General features: G+C 51.8%; 1 protein-coding gene across 2 annotated transcripts in view; it reads right to left on the reverse strand.

Moving 5' to 3' along the window:
• Positions 1–2,632: 2,632 nt before the first annotated feature.
• Positions 2,633–13,322, reverse strand: part of ANP32A (acidic nuclear phosphoprotein 32 family member A) — a 37,795-nt gene continuing 27,105 nt past the window's right edge. For both annotated transcript variants that reach the window (XM_025472349.3, XM_035708706.2), the window contains exons 2-7: positions 9,924–10,073; positions 9,617–9,739; positions 7,587–7,785; positions 6,350–6,447; positions 4,148–4,211; positions 2,633–3,892 (exon numbers count right to left, since the gene is read on the reverse strand). In XM_025472349.3, the coding sequence (XP_025328134.1) occupies positions 3,831–3,892; positions 4,148–4,211; positions 6,350–6,447; positions 7,587–7,785; positions 9,617–9,739; positions 9,924–10,073 (696 nt within the window). In that variant the 3' untranslated portion in view covers positions 2,633–3,830. The remainder of the gene's footprint in view (positions 3,893–4,147; positions 4,212–6,349; positions 6,448–7,586; positions 7,786–9,616; positions 9,740–9,923; positions 10,074–13,322) is intronic.

Raw genomic sequence — 13,322 nt, forward strand, 5'->3', positions numbered from 1 at the left:
CCCCCATGCCACCATCTCCAGCCCTCTCCTTGGATCCTGCTCACTCACCCTGGGGCCCAGCCTGCCACAGGGGCCTGTCCAAGGGCTGGTCCAGGGACTCGGCCACCATTGTGCAAAGCTGCTTATTAGGGACCCACTGTGGGAATCCTTCCAGCCGTGAACAATGAGTTTCTGAACAAGGATAAAAACAGCCTTTGCAAGTCAGCAAATGAGAAAAACGAAATTGCTCATCTCCCCCCGCCACCCCATCTGCCTGCCTCTTTTAACACATTGGATAAGAACAAGGTCTCTACCGGCAGGACGTAGGGTTGAGGCTTACCTGCCACTTACGAGCCAGGCTAGTTGTCTTCTCTTTGAACTTCGATTCTATGAATTCTGTGCCAGGATTAAGGGAGGCAATGGATATAAAGCACATGACACAGAGTGGCTCATGATCTAGATGCATCATCATCATCATCGTTACTCTTCCCAGGGACTGGTCCTTTATCAGGAAATGCACACCGATTCCAGGCATCATCGATGTCAGACACAACGGGGGAGCCAAACCCCCGTGGATATTTAAGACATAGGATCCACTCCACAGCCACATAGAACACATGGATGTGCCATGGCACTTGCTACATCCTGTCCACCGAAGCCTTGGCTGTGTTGTTCCAGGAGATGCTCCCCTACTTCCCACATAGCCAGCCTCCCTGCAACCCCGTGAAGCGGCAGATATGGTGCAGAAGCCCAGGAACAGTCTGTGGTCCAGGCTGGGCCCTGCCACTGCCTTGCAGTGCTACTTTGGGCACATCACTCACCACCTCCCCACCCCAGGTTTTGGCTTCTTCTTTGGTGTAATGGGACAGTGGATGACTGGGTGATTTCTAAGGGCCGTTCCCCTCTCAAGGGTCCATGCTACGCTATTTGCTAGCACTCAGCCTGGAAAGCTCTGCCCCCAGGACCGATTGGCAAGGGGGAGGAACTACTTTAACACAGCTGGCCTGTATAGGCGGTCCCAGCTCAGGGTGGGGAGGCTGCTGGCAGTCTGGTGTACAAAGAAAGCTGGTTCTGGAAACCCCGCCCCCCTGCCCACCCCTCAGCTTATTACCGGTTTTGCTCTTTTCTGGCTGCATGACCTTGGGCCAACCCCTCTGAGCCACCCATAGAACAAAGATAACAGCATTTACCTAGGGTGGCTGTGAGGATTCAGTAAGATGAATGAGGTGGCTCAGTAAATAAAACCCAGTACCTGGCACATAGCAAGTTCGGTAGATAGGCTTTTACTGCCTCTCCACCGCCTTGGGCTGAGCTTCCTTCTTCCTTGCCATTCATAACGGAGTTCAGTGACATGGAAATAGCCCCAACAGACCTGGATTTTATCCTCTCTCCATCTCTTCTTACCTCCCGTCACTTTGACTGGTTTCCCTCATCTGTAAAATGGGCACAGTAAGACCTTTCTTTGAAAGCTTGGTATGATTGGTACAGATTGCCTACTCTTCCCTTAATCCCATCAGCACTAACCCATTCATCGCTAACCATTTTACCTGACATTTTAGAGCATTTGTGTCCCGATCTACGTGAGTCAACTAAGCCCTAAAGACTCCATGGAGGGAGTCAGAGCCCGAAAATCTTGGGCGAGGTCTGAGTGCCTCGTTTCACCCCATTCCCACAATCTTTCACTGGTTCTGAGAGGCCATCTCCCCATCCTATACCTGGAGCCAGAGGATGTCTGTGCCAAAGAAAGGGACCACGGTGCCAGGGCACCACTGAGGGGATAGGTTGTGTCAGTCTCTTCCCAAGAGGCACATCATTCTGTTGGAATTGTACAGAACTAGGCCTCGCTGTGGGGTTCGAGGCTATAGGGCTGAGAATGAACATATGCGTCTATGCATTAATTACACAGCACATTGGTATAACCCTTGTGGAAAACATAGAACCTTCCTTGCATATTAGCCTTAGACATGTCAACTTTTGGTTCAATCACCCCACTTTTAAGCATTTGTACTAAGAAACCCACAAAAAGTATCACAACAGAACATCTGCTGTAGCTAGAAGAGGGAAACAGTCCAAACGTCTGTCTAACTGACCGTGCGGTTAGAGCTTGGCGAGTCAGGAGAGCTGATGGGCTACTACACAGCCATTGACGATACATGCTTTTGAACTCTTCAGAGGCATGACGATACATGCTTTTGAACTCTTACCATCATGACGATGAGTAAAAAAGCAACAGATTTGTTTTATGCGTTCCTGAGGTCTTCGAGCACGCGTTCTTCCTTGAGAGTCTGAACAAGGAAACTGTGAAAGAGAATTCAAAATAAGGCCCCAAAGTCGGCCTAACAAAATTTTTGGTGACAGTTCTGGCATTAGAATAACTCTGTATCTTTCCATCTTTTGGGTTTTTATGCTGACGATGAAGCTTTTGATGAAGACAGCTCACCACCGAGCCTTGCTTTGAGACCCAAAGCATCCAAACTCGGTGTCAGGTTACCTACCCTGAAAAGAAGCTATTTTATCAGATAACAATGCTAAGCAAGGGCCCCCCCCCCTTGCTTCCCCGCCCCCATCAGCTAGCAGCTTATCTGGAATGCATCTTAGAAAGATCTTAGAAAGATCAATGGCCTGCTGGACTCAAAGAAGCCACCCCCAAAAAAATTGTATAAAAAGATTTATTGAAATTTATCAATGACAAACAGACATAAAACTCAAAGTTTGGCTCTTCTGAGGGGGAGGAGAAAAACTGGTGCAGATGTTCTTTTATACAGATGAAACACGGGCTAGGAAATAACACGTCACTTCTAAAGCAATCCAGAAGAGGGACATGGGAGCAAACCTGTACATTCACTAGGAATTTGCAGTCATTTCAGATTTCCACTAGGTAAGAAAATACAATTTTGCGTTAGTTTTTCCGTGCTCGGGTGTATGAAAAAAAAAAAAAAAAAAAAAACAACCCAGCCGACATGCAGCAGCGTCTCCTGTGCTCAGGTTTGTAAAAATGGTCTGAGCACAGAAGTACGTGTGGAAGGATTCTCTTGTCATTTCGTAAAACAAAGCGTTCTAATATTTTACAGAACAAGATAGGACAGTTTGTTGTTGTGGTTGTTGTTTTTGATCTTTTAAAGAGGTTGAAGTTTGAGGGTTTGCTTCTTCTCTTTTAATTATCATTACCAAATCCATTTTACTCATTAACTCCTAAGCCTGCTGTTCTCAGCCCTCTGGCTCCAGCTCTAAGAGTGACATCAGAGTCTTCTCCGTAGAGCAAAGCCCACCACCATCTGTGAAGGAGGAAAGAAATGAGAGACGGGGAATGTCCCCCAACCAGTGCCAAAATACGCCTTGAGGTTGCTATTTACAAACCAGGGCGTTGGATGCCTCGAGCAGGCCCAAGAAATGCAGAAATCAAGGGAACCGGGGCCAGGTAAGATGTGGCTGGTGCTCAGCCCCTCCCAGGCTCTTGAGAAACCAAAGGGAGGCCAGCCGTGACCTTCCAACCAACTGCAGAGACTCAGGGAAATACCAGGAGATTGTAAGAGCCCTCTAAACCGTCCTCTTTGAGAGTAAGGAACAAATGCTCACTTGGTGTGTACTCAGCTATCGCATTTACAGGGACAAAACCAGACACAAAGAAAAAGTAGGGGGAAAAAATAAAGAGTGGCAGTAAAAATAGTATTTTATTCCACCCCCTCCCGCCCTCCCTCCCCCCACAACCCCCAGTACACTTTTCCCCTCTCGTTCCCACAGCAACGTTACAATCAGAAAAAATAAGTTTCGGGGGGCGGGATTTCAGGGGGGGGTAATGGGTAAAAACAGTCAAATCACAATAGGAATTTTTCAAAATAGGGTTATTCCACTTAGTCATCGTCTTCTCCCTCATCTTCAGGTTCTCGTTTTCGCTTCTGACCCCTTTCTTCTTCTGGAAGAGTAAGGAAAAGGTGTTTAGGCTAAGGCGCTGATCCTGCCTCTAACTCACCCCACCTGCCCGGAACCCATGGGACCACGCGTCTGGGAAGCTTTGCCAACCCTGGGAAATCTGTGAAGCCAGGGAGGCACAGGGGGTGGACCTTGCACAGGTGCAGTCTGCCCCCAGTCGGGTCCCTGGGGCCTGGCCATCTACCGCCAACTGAGGGCACCAGGCTGCTACCAGCGGAGAGTAAAAATGCCGCCATACCACCAACATCTTCTTCATCTTCCTCATCGTCTACTTCCCCGTCGTTATAACCCTCTTCATCCTCCTAGGAGAGAAGATGGACACCAGACATTAGGAGTGCCCCTCCCCGGCCCAGGGCATGCTGACAAAGCCCCTTCCCCAGACAGTTGGATCAAAAAGATGGGGGCCGCCCTACTTCCCAGAGCCCCGACAAGAACCTGCCACCTCGGGATGCCAAGCAGAGGTTCTTTTGCATCAAGGATCCCTTTAAGAATCTGAGAAAGCCTCAAACCCCTTCTCCAGGAAATACCCACATCACACATAGGATCTGCAGGCTGTGTCTGGGGGCTGGCAGGTTCTAAACCAGGTTCAGATTTTTCGACCCAAAGTCCCTGTAACTCAGGCAAGCTTTCCCATCTGTGTGCTCTCTGGAGAAAACACTCCCCAAGCTGACTGTCGTGCAAAGCCAGCCAGCCTTTTTCCTTTGTCTTCCAAATGGTTTTGGCTTTAAGGGAGGACCCTGGTTTTAGCACATCCAGATTCTGTGGGCAAGTCCAACCTCACTCCACCCAGTCCGTCTACACTTCGCACACTTGGATCACTTGGAGGGGAAGATGAAGACTTCCCCTAAAGACATCATTCCCAGACTTGAGATCCCAGCAAGGTGCAAGAATTCACTCTCAACCCAGGACTCCTGCTTCATGCTGTTTCTGAAGTCCTGTGCTAGCTAAATCTCTGCATGTTAACACCGTTCCTAAAGCGTCAGGCAACCAACCCATTGTTTAAAAAGAACTTGGTGATAGACTCCTTTTTGTCAAGGGAAATATCCTTTTATAATGTTACCAAATAGTTTTTTCAGTCTGTTTGCTAAGACTTCTTTTTTTTTTTTTTTTTTCGGTCTGTGTATAAGCTCTCCTTCACTGGAAGCTGGAACTCTGCAGATGGTCAATGAGATTACAAAAAAAAAAAAAAGGGCAAAAAACAAAAAAAAAAAAAACCCCTGCATGCTGTGGCTCCTCTGACGGGAAGTGCAAGATGAAAAATCCATTAGCCAACATGACTTACTGCCCTGTCCTAGGAGGACCTATTTTTCTAACTCTTTATTTTTAAAATACTCGCAGTATTCTTCAGAGTTGAGCCTAGTACCAGCCTGCACTTAGGGAGAAGGGAAACCCAGCAGCTGAACTAGGCAGGAACCAGGCTGATCCCACTGGATTTTTCTGTTCGTCTCGACCTGTTTCTCCCCAGCTTGGGGTGGGCCGGAGATCCTGCCCACGTGGGTCTGTGTGACAGGCAGCTGTCTGCACCCTTAAAGGATGGAGACAGGAAGTCAGGAAGGAAAAGCAGGTACCTTGTCCGTGCTGTTGTCATTTTAAGCCTTTCCAGGTCTGACTTTTGTAATTAGGAAGAGCTGATTAAGAATTCCAAACAAGTTATAGAAAATGACTCTGGTATAGAGAGGATCATCCAAACTCAAAACCCAGCACACAGAGCCATGAACCTTGAAGGGTGTGAAAGCCTAAAATACTAAGTGATCAAAAACTGTCCTCAATTGTAACTTAGGAATTACATTCTCAAGAATCCACCAAGTTGATCCCTATTAATAACCCAGATATAAAACAATACTTATTTTACAGACAAAGAAATAGGCTCAGAAAGGTTAAGTATTTGTCCAGGGACACACAGCTAGCAAGTGATAGAACTGGGATCTACCCCCTCATAGACATGCAGACCTTTTTAAGAAACTGGGAGCCAGTGAAGGTGTTAGGATAATAGTACTACTGCCATGTGTGCTAAGGACCCTTGTCACTCTGATCTGCAGCCAGCTGGGTCTTACCCAACCACCCATGAGTTCAAAGTAGTCTTCAGTTTTCCCTAGCAAACTCTAAGCGCTCAGTAAATATCTGAATTAACATAGGAATGCAAAAAGGCAGAAAATAGGGATGTGGATTCCCTAGGAACTTACTCTCTGGTAGAAACAAGGGCTAGGCTTATTACACGGGACTTGTGTGCCCTGCCTCCAGGATCCTCTCCCTCCTGCCCTCCCAGGACAGGCTGCAAGTCTTGATTCCCTCCGGCAGTCCGATAAAAGGCCCTAAAACAGTCTCATTTCCCCACCCGGGGTTTCTGGGCTGCCAAAGATTGATCACTGACTGAGGCACAGAGTGGGACCGACTCATAGGCATTAAGTAAGGGGGACTCTGGGGAGATGGTGCCTCTTACCTCCTCTTCTCCGCTCACATCCTCCTCTTCTCCTTCTTCCTCCTCCTCTTCATCCTCCTCGTCTTCCACTACCTGAGCATCTTCATCATATTCTTCTTCTGTGCACCAGAAATGGGGACAAGGGCACTGGTGGTAAGCTGGCCTCCCTCACAGCACAAACCCAGGCTCAGGTCTTCTGTGGGGCCCCGGGACCCTCCCACAGCCACCCAGGCTCAAAGCCTGGATGCTCCAATGTGACTCAACACATCCTAAAGCAATCCAAAGATAAGTCCTCCTCCCAAGTTTTACAAAAACAAAAGATCCCATGTAGAGGCTGAGATCACAGAGACACTGCTGGATCAGAGGAAGAAGTTACAGGGCTTACAAAAGCCAAGAGGTTGATTTCTTTGCAAACAGCATCTAGCCAGACTCCTTGCTTTAGAGGCAAAGATCCGAGTCCTTGAGGGGAGAGGGGACTTGTTTCAAGGTCACACATCAAGTCAGCCACGGAGGTGGGCCTAGAAACCGGGTCTCTGGACTCAGGCCCTGGGGCCTGCTACACAAGATAGAATAAACTAAAGCAAACGGGTAGGTGACTATCTTGCAAAATACTCTGACCTAAGAAGGAAAAACAAGAAATCTGCTGCCTGAATGCATGGGCCAGATGTCTCAACTCTCACCGTTCCTGTGGCCATGAAGACCTGAGGGAAGCTGCACTGTGCTGGTGCACAGGAAGGGGACAGTGGGAGGTGGTCCTTCCCTTTCTTCCTTCCTTCCTCCCTGTAGGCCCTGCTGGCTCACCCTCACCCCCCTGTACTGCCAGGGTGCCCAGTGCACCTCCCGCAAGCCTCTTCCACCTCCGGGGGACCCCTGGGGCACACCCTGCAAGTCCCATGGTCCTGTGGCCTGCAGCCACCAGGGGGCTCCCAACCTCAGCTCCACTAGTGGAGACTCAGCTGAATGGGACCCTCAGGCCACACCCCACCTTCCTCCAGGTGCTCACCCCTCTTCCCCACAACACAGAGACACTGTAGGATCTCATTCTGGGGGAGCCTCTGGAAAAAAGAGGAAAAACCTGATGGGAGAGTTCGGTTAGATGTTCTTTTAAGGAGTTACTGCAATCAGGGAGCCTCAGGGTGCTTCTCTGGGGGGTTTGAGCCCCCGTGAGAAAGATCAGGGACAGAGGTTCCCGAAGCAGCTGCGGAAAGAAGAGGCCACCTGGCAGCCCCCCCCCCACCGCCTTCACCCCCACACCCACCATCCTCGTCCTCCTCGTCGTCATCCAGGCCCTCCACGTAGCCCTCGGCGTCCGAGTCGGGGGCCTCCTTGTCGTCCCGGTCGTAGCCATCGAGATACGTGAGCTGCGGGAGGAGCTTGAACACGTTTTCTCGGTAGTCGTTCAGGTTGGTTACCTCACAATTGAAAAGGTCTAAGCTCTTGAGGTTTTCTAACTTTTTCTGCAAGTGGAAAGACGAAGTCAACAGTGAGGGAGCAAACAACAGGTAGAGGAATCGGCTCTGCTCTGGCCCGTCCCTGGCTGGTAGGCCTCAGGTCCCTCATCTGGAAAACGGAGGATGGACTCTAGGGCCTACCTCTAAAGCCTCATCCAATGCCAACACATTTAGTCTGCAAGTAAGCTCTGGCCCTATCAGTGACTGGCTTCAAATTAACCTGGGCTCCTCTGGGGCTCCAGCCAGAAGCTCTGCTGCTGCCTCTGTGGCTAAGGAGCCAGAGGGGAACAAAGAAGGTGGCACGAGCTAGCAAAGTCCTGGGGGTCTATCAGTAATGCCAATGAGGGTGCTGGCCATGGACACAGCACACCAGGTGTTAGCTCTGTTTATCCTCACAACCCTGCTAAGGCAGAAGGGATCACAGTTTGGCTGCTCTCAAGATCTCAGGAGTGAAAAGTCATGCTCAGCAGGTCAAGGGCAGGGAAGGTGTCTGGGCTGTGGTCTGGGTGGGTGAGCCCAGCACCTTCCTGTCCTGGGGAGGTGAGCACAGCGCATCCATCACACTGGTCACCACAGAAGGAGAAAATACAAAAGCACCTGTGGCCTGGGCAGCAGGGTGTGTGTGTGTGTGTGTGTGTGTGTCTAGGTCTGACCTTTAACGGTAACCGAATCAGAATGATTTATATACACTTGGTCTCCATACCTGCCTCCCAAAATACACATATACTGAACTTCAAAGATTTTCTTATGAAATCATAAAATCAAGGCTTCCAGGTAGATCAAAATAGTTTTGCTTTGCCCTAGGAGGTCAGCGGAAGACCTGAAAAGAAGATCTACGGGAAATATATCTCATAGTTGACTCCAGGCCATAGAGGGGAGAAGTCTGAGCTCAAGAAAGCAGGGCCAACGTCTGGTTCTGCCGCCCTGCCCATCAATCTGCCTCTCCAGCGGCCAGAGAGGGCAAGGGGTGCTTCTTGGACGAGAACCTACAAACCCAAATTGAGGGATGCCCCAACCTCTCCTCCATAAACTTAAAAAATGGGAAATGTGGCAAACTTGGCAAAATATCCTTATGACCTTCCCCCAATCCTAAGGTGCGTGATCCTCTGGGAGGGTTCTTATGGCAAATGTGCTTATTTCAGGTGACGGTATTTCTGTATTTCGAGAAAGCTATTAATCGATGACATAGCTCAAATCAAGGGAACACAATCCATCAGATCCCAGGTAATACAGAAATTGCTGTTCTGACCATGCCCTGTTCCTTGCTGGTGAGACAATCCACAAAGTGTGGGGTACGTGCAGCCGTATGGAGATGAGGCCCTGGTCACCATCACTGCAAGGCCTGGAGACCAGGGGTCAGCCACTCTTCCTGCGTGCCCCTTACAGGAAGGCCGGCTATCCAAGGAGGAAAATAGGTGGCAAACTCCAGGGGCAGCTTCACTCCTGGATGGCTCCTCCCTCCCCAACAAGGGCCAAGGAATCAGGCTCTAAGAAATGACAGCTCAGGTTTCTGAAGCTGAGCAGAAAGTGGAAGAAGAAAAGCACGCCACCAGAAGTTGAGGCAAGGGTCTGACCCCCCGCCCTTGCCCCCGACTGCCCACTCTGGCTGTGTGACCTTGCTCAAACCACTGAACGTCTCTAGGCTTCCACTTCTCTATGGACAAAGCAGAAACAGTAGCTCCAACTCGATCTCATGGCACGTAATGGGAGCCCAATAAAGTAAGATAAGTGGGAAAGAAAAAAAAAAACTCATTCTACAAACCTAAGAGTAGTATTCCCTGATACCAGTCCCTCCCCCCTCCCATCCCATGCAGAGGGAAAGACCCAAGTGACTCACCAGTGGCTCTATTGTGCTGAGGTCTTTAATTTTGTTGCCACTTAAATTTAGATGCGTGAGGTTCGGACACTTTTCTGCCAATACTTCCAGGCCCCCTGAGATTCTGTTATCGCTTAGTTCAAGCTGAACGGGGCAGGGAGGGGGAAAAGCAGAAAGAGCTCTTATAATGACGTCTGAGGGCCCAGCGCGCTGGCCCTGGGCAGAAGGCGAGTCGGTGCTCGCCTGGCTTCACCTCCAGGGAAGCTCCCTCATCACAAAGTAACGACCCCCTCCTCCCCACGCACACAGACTCCTCCACCCATTTTACCTTCTTAAGTTTGTTTAACTTTGGTAAGTTTGCGACTGAGGTGAGGCCTACGTTGATTGTACTTAAGAACTCCAGTTCCTCAAATTCATCTGTGAGGCCTTCGATTTTGCCTTCAATCGACCGGCAGTTGTCCAGGACAAGCTCTTTCACCTGGAAAGGAAGGCCCAATGTGAACGGAGGCGCAGACTGGGGGCTGAGGCTGGGGAGGGGGTCGGCCCCCTCGGGAGGACCAAGAGACAGGCCCAAAAGGCCGTCCGTCGCGTACTAGAGGCAACATTTGCTCTGCCTCTTTGGGAGCATGGCACCACCGACTGAGGATCGCGGCGGGGAGGGGACGGGCGGCGGCACACACTTGGGACAGGAGCCTGGGCCAGACTGCAGGTGACAAACTCCACAAGCCCTGCTGCTGTGGGCAAGGCCCCGCAGGCTCATTCTCCAAAACTGCCGTTAAAAAATAAGCCACCACGGTCCCCAGCTTCCCGCCAGCACCAGCCACACCATCAGATCCCTCCAACCCCATGCCCATGTGGCCGCAGCCTGACCTGCTACCTTACTTCCCATCCTCGGGCCCCACCTTCCTTTCTGCCTCTGCATGTCTGTGACTCTGCGTGCGGATGGGTCCCAAGACACCAGGACACCTCTTGTCACAGGCTCACCAGCCAGAGCCTGCCCACCAGGTCTGGTGCTCATCACCATGGTCACCAGACTAGGGAGCCCCCCATTCTCCATTCTGTACACAACCTTGTGCAATAGAACTTCCCACAACGATGGACACCTGCTGAGTCCATGAGAGGAGCCACTGGCCAAGCGTGGCCACTGAGCACCTGCAACGCGGCTGGTGAGAACGAGGGACTGAGTTTTCATTTTCCTCATTTTAAGCATAAATACTTACTACTTACAGTTACCATATCAAGGGGAGTTTCTCTAGACCCTGCTCTTCATAGGGTCCTGAGTTAGACGTGAAGGGAAAAAAATGAAACCCCACAAATGGAGGATGGCCCCATAGTGACACACTGAGGCCGTCAAAGTACAAAAGTTGGTCTTTGGAAGCACCTCTGTGACCCTGCCTGTCTCTTCTTTCAAACTGCCTGGAGGCAATTTTGCTGCTAGAGTTCTTAGATTCTCCTTGTTTCTCCTCTTACCCCCATTTGGGTTCAAATCCTGTATTTCCAAGACTGTAGAAAGACTGATAAAAAGCTACTTCTCCTTAGGTTGCTAAAAGGTCGGTGTGGCTGAAGGTGATCCAGGCTCCCGTACAGGGGGAGACAAGCCGAGGAGGGTAATCGAGTCTCGGGCCTGAATGACCCTGGAGAGTCAGCAAAGGAGGCCAGGGTGTCCTGCCCACTAGGCAGATGCCCCTGGTTACCCACTGCTGCCCCAGCAGTCTGGTTGCTCCCTGGTCACTCAGGGCTGGCAGGCACCATACGGGTGACTCCTCCTGGCGGCACCAGGTGCTTGACACAACATCCCCACCTGCCCGCTTCCTGCAGCCCCCAAGAAGCATGCCTCAATGGTAGGCTGCCTCCCTGGGACTTCCACCCACAGGTTATTGTCACCGATGGGTCAGACAGTATGGCTAGTTCTTCTCCACAGCAGTCCCACATTCCCACATTGTCCAAAGGGTCATTCCAGCCACTTGGAGCCTTTTCTTCTCCTGGATAAGCACGGCAATTTGCCCAGAGCTTCCTGCTGGCTCTAGGACGACCGGCTCGCCAGTCTCTGGTCCTTCCCCCTTCCTGAGCCTCTTGGGGCCAACAGGAAGCCTGGGGGAAACAGAGTCCACAGTGGGCCTGCTGTGCCCAGGGGGCGGGCCAGAGGAGCGCGGGGGCACATCTGGGCTGCAGAGCCCCACGGCTGCCCCGATTTCTTCCTCGCTGGTGGAGGGAGGTGGTGTGCTCAGCCCCGGGCAGCGGCAGCGCGCCAGAAGGGGCCAAGCCAGGCGCGGGAGCTCCTTCCCAGAGCTCACAGTTCCGGGCCGAGGCGCTGGCCGCCAAGGCCCGCCTTCCCCTTGGAGCTGGGATGGGAGAAGTTAAATCCTTTTCCACTCCCTCAGTCCCCAGGAGAGGCCAGATGTCCAGGTCAAGCCACCTTCTCAAGGTCACTGGCAAGAGTGCCTGGGAATAAATCCTGCGAGGCCTTCTGCCCCAGGGCAGGAAATCAGCGTAGAGCCAGGAAGCCAGGCCTTAGGGCAGCAGGGCAAATGGCAGGAGAGCTGCCGTCCGGGGGAGGGAGGACCACCTCCTCTGGTGGCTCCTAACACTGGAGCCCCAGGGCCCGTGGTCTTCAGAAGGCGCCGGGAATTCTTGAAGCTCCACCAGAGAAAAGACAAATAGGGGGGATTCCAGTCCAGCCTCAAAGATTTCAGACATGAGGTTTTTCCAGACGGGTCAAGGGCTTCTCCTCTTCCGGCCATCAGCCAAGGAAAAGAAGGTCTTCGAGATGGGGGAGGTGGTGCTGGGAGTCAGGGGAACTCCTCCTGGAAGTTGGCCTCTTTTCTAGAGAAGCACGATGCTGCCTGGGAATTCTACGGCCCGACCCAGGGTCCCAGTCTCAGCACCACCACCAACTGGGGGCCGTTCCTCTCGGGGACAATACACAAGCCACTACCACTAACGTATTTATTAATAGTAACGGGCGGATCTTTCCTGAGCCCTCACAGGCACCCTCGACATGCTTTGCCTGCACCAGCTTGCTTAATCCTCACTAGGGCTCCCCGGGGGTAGGGGGGTGCCTCCCACGTGACAGCCACCTCAGAACCACCAATCCTGAAGTCCCAGGAATGGAACAGGATGGTGCCTAGTGGACCCAGCTGGTCGGTGTTGGCTCCTGATAGCTTCTCAGACGTTCCCAAATGTAAGCCGCAGGCTCTCCCAGACCCAACGCAACCCTACGAGCTCCCCTGACACCCCTCTTTCTCATGGTTCCACCAGCAGGGTGGGGGCCATCCCGGCGGTCCCTAGCCTGGTTACACTTCCTCGGTTAAACAAAACAAACTCAAGTCGGCCCTCCTCCAGAGGACACTGCTATTAGGGAGCAAGGATGCGGAGAGGGGCTGGGAGACCTGGGACCCTGCTCCTGCCAAGTAGGAAGAGGTCACGCCCCAGCCACTTGGGGGAGCCTGCGCTGTTTGGAGCGCCAGCAGGTGGCCCTCACAGGTCAGGTCTGTGGAGCCTTAGGGACCTCAATGGGGTTCTGCACTTCCTTCCTGCCAGGGGGTTTCAGCAGTGTGTGGGGCAAGAGACCAAAGAGATGGGAGGTGGGGGGGTCGAGGTTTAGGCCTGGAGGCTGCTGATATCATCAGAAAGCCCAAACCATGCAGGGGATGCTTTGGGGAGGGACTGTCACTCTGGAGATGGCAGGTAGGCTGCCTACGAAGTGTCTGGAATGGACCAAATAGGA

Source organism: Canis lupus, chromosome 30, assembly GCF_003254725.2.
Source record: "Canis lupus dingo isolate Sandy chromosome 30, ASM325472v2, whole genome shotgun sequence".
NCBI lineage: Eukaryota > Metazoa > Chordata > Mammalia > Carnivora > Canidae > Canis > Canis lupus.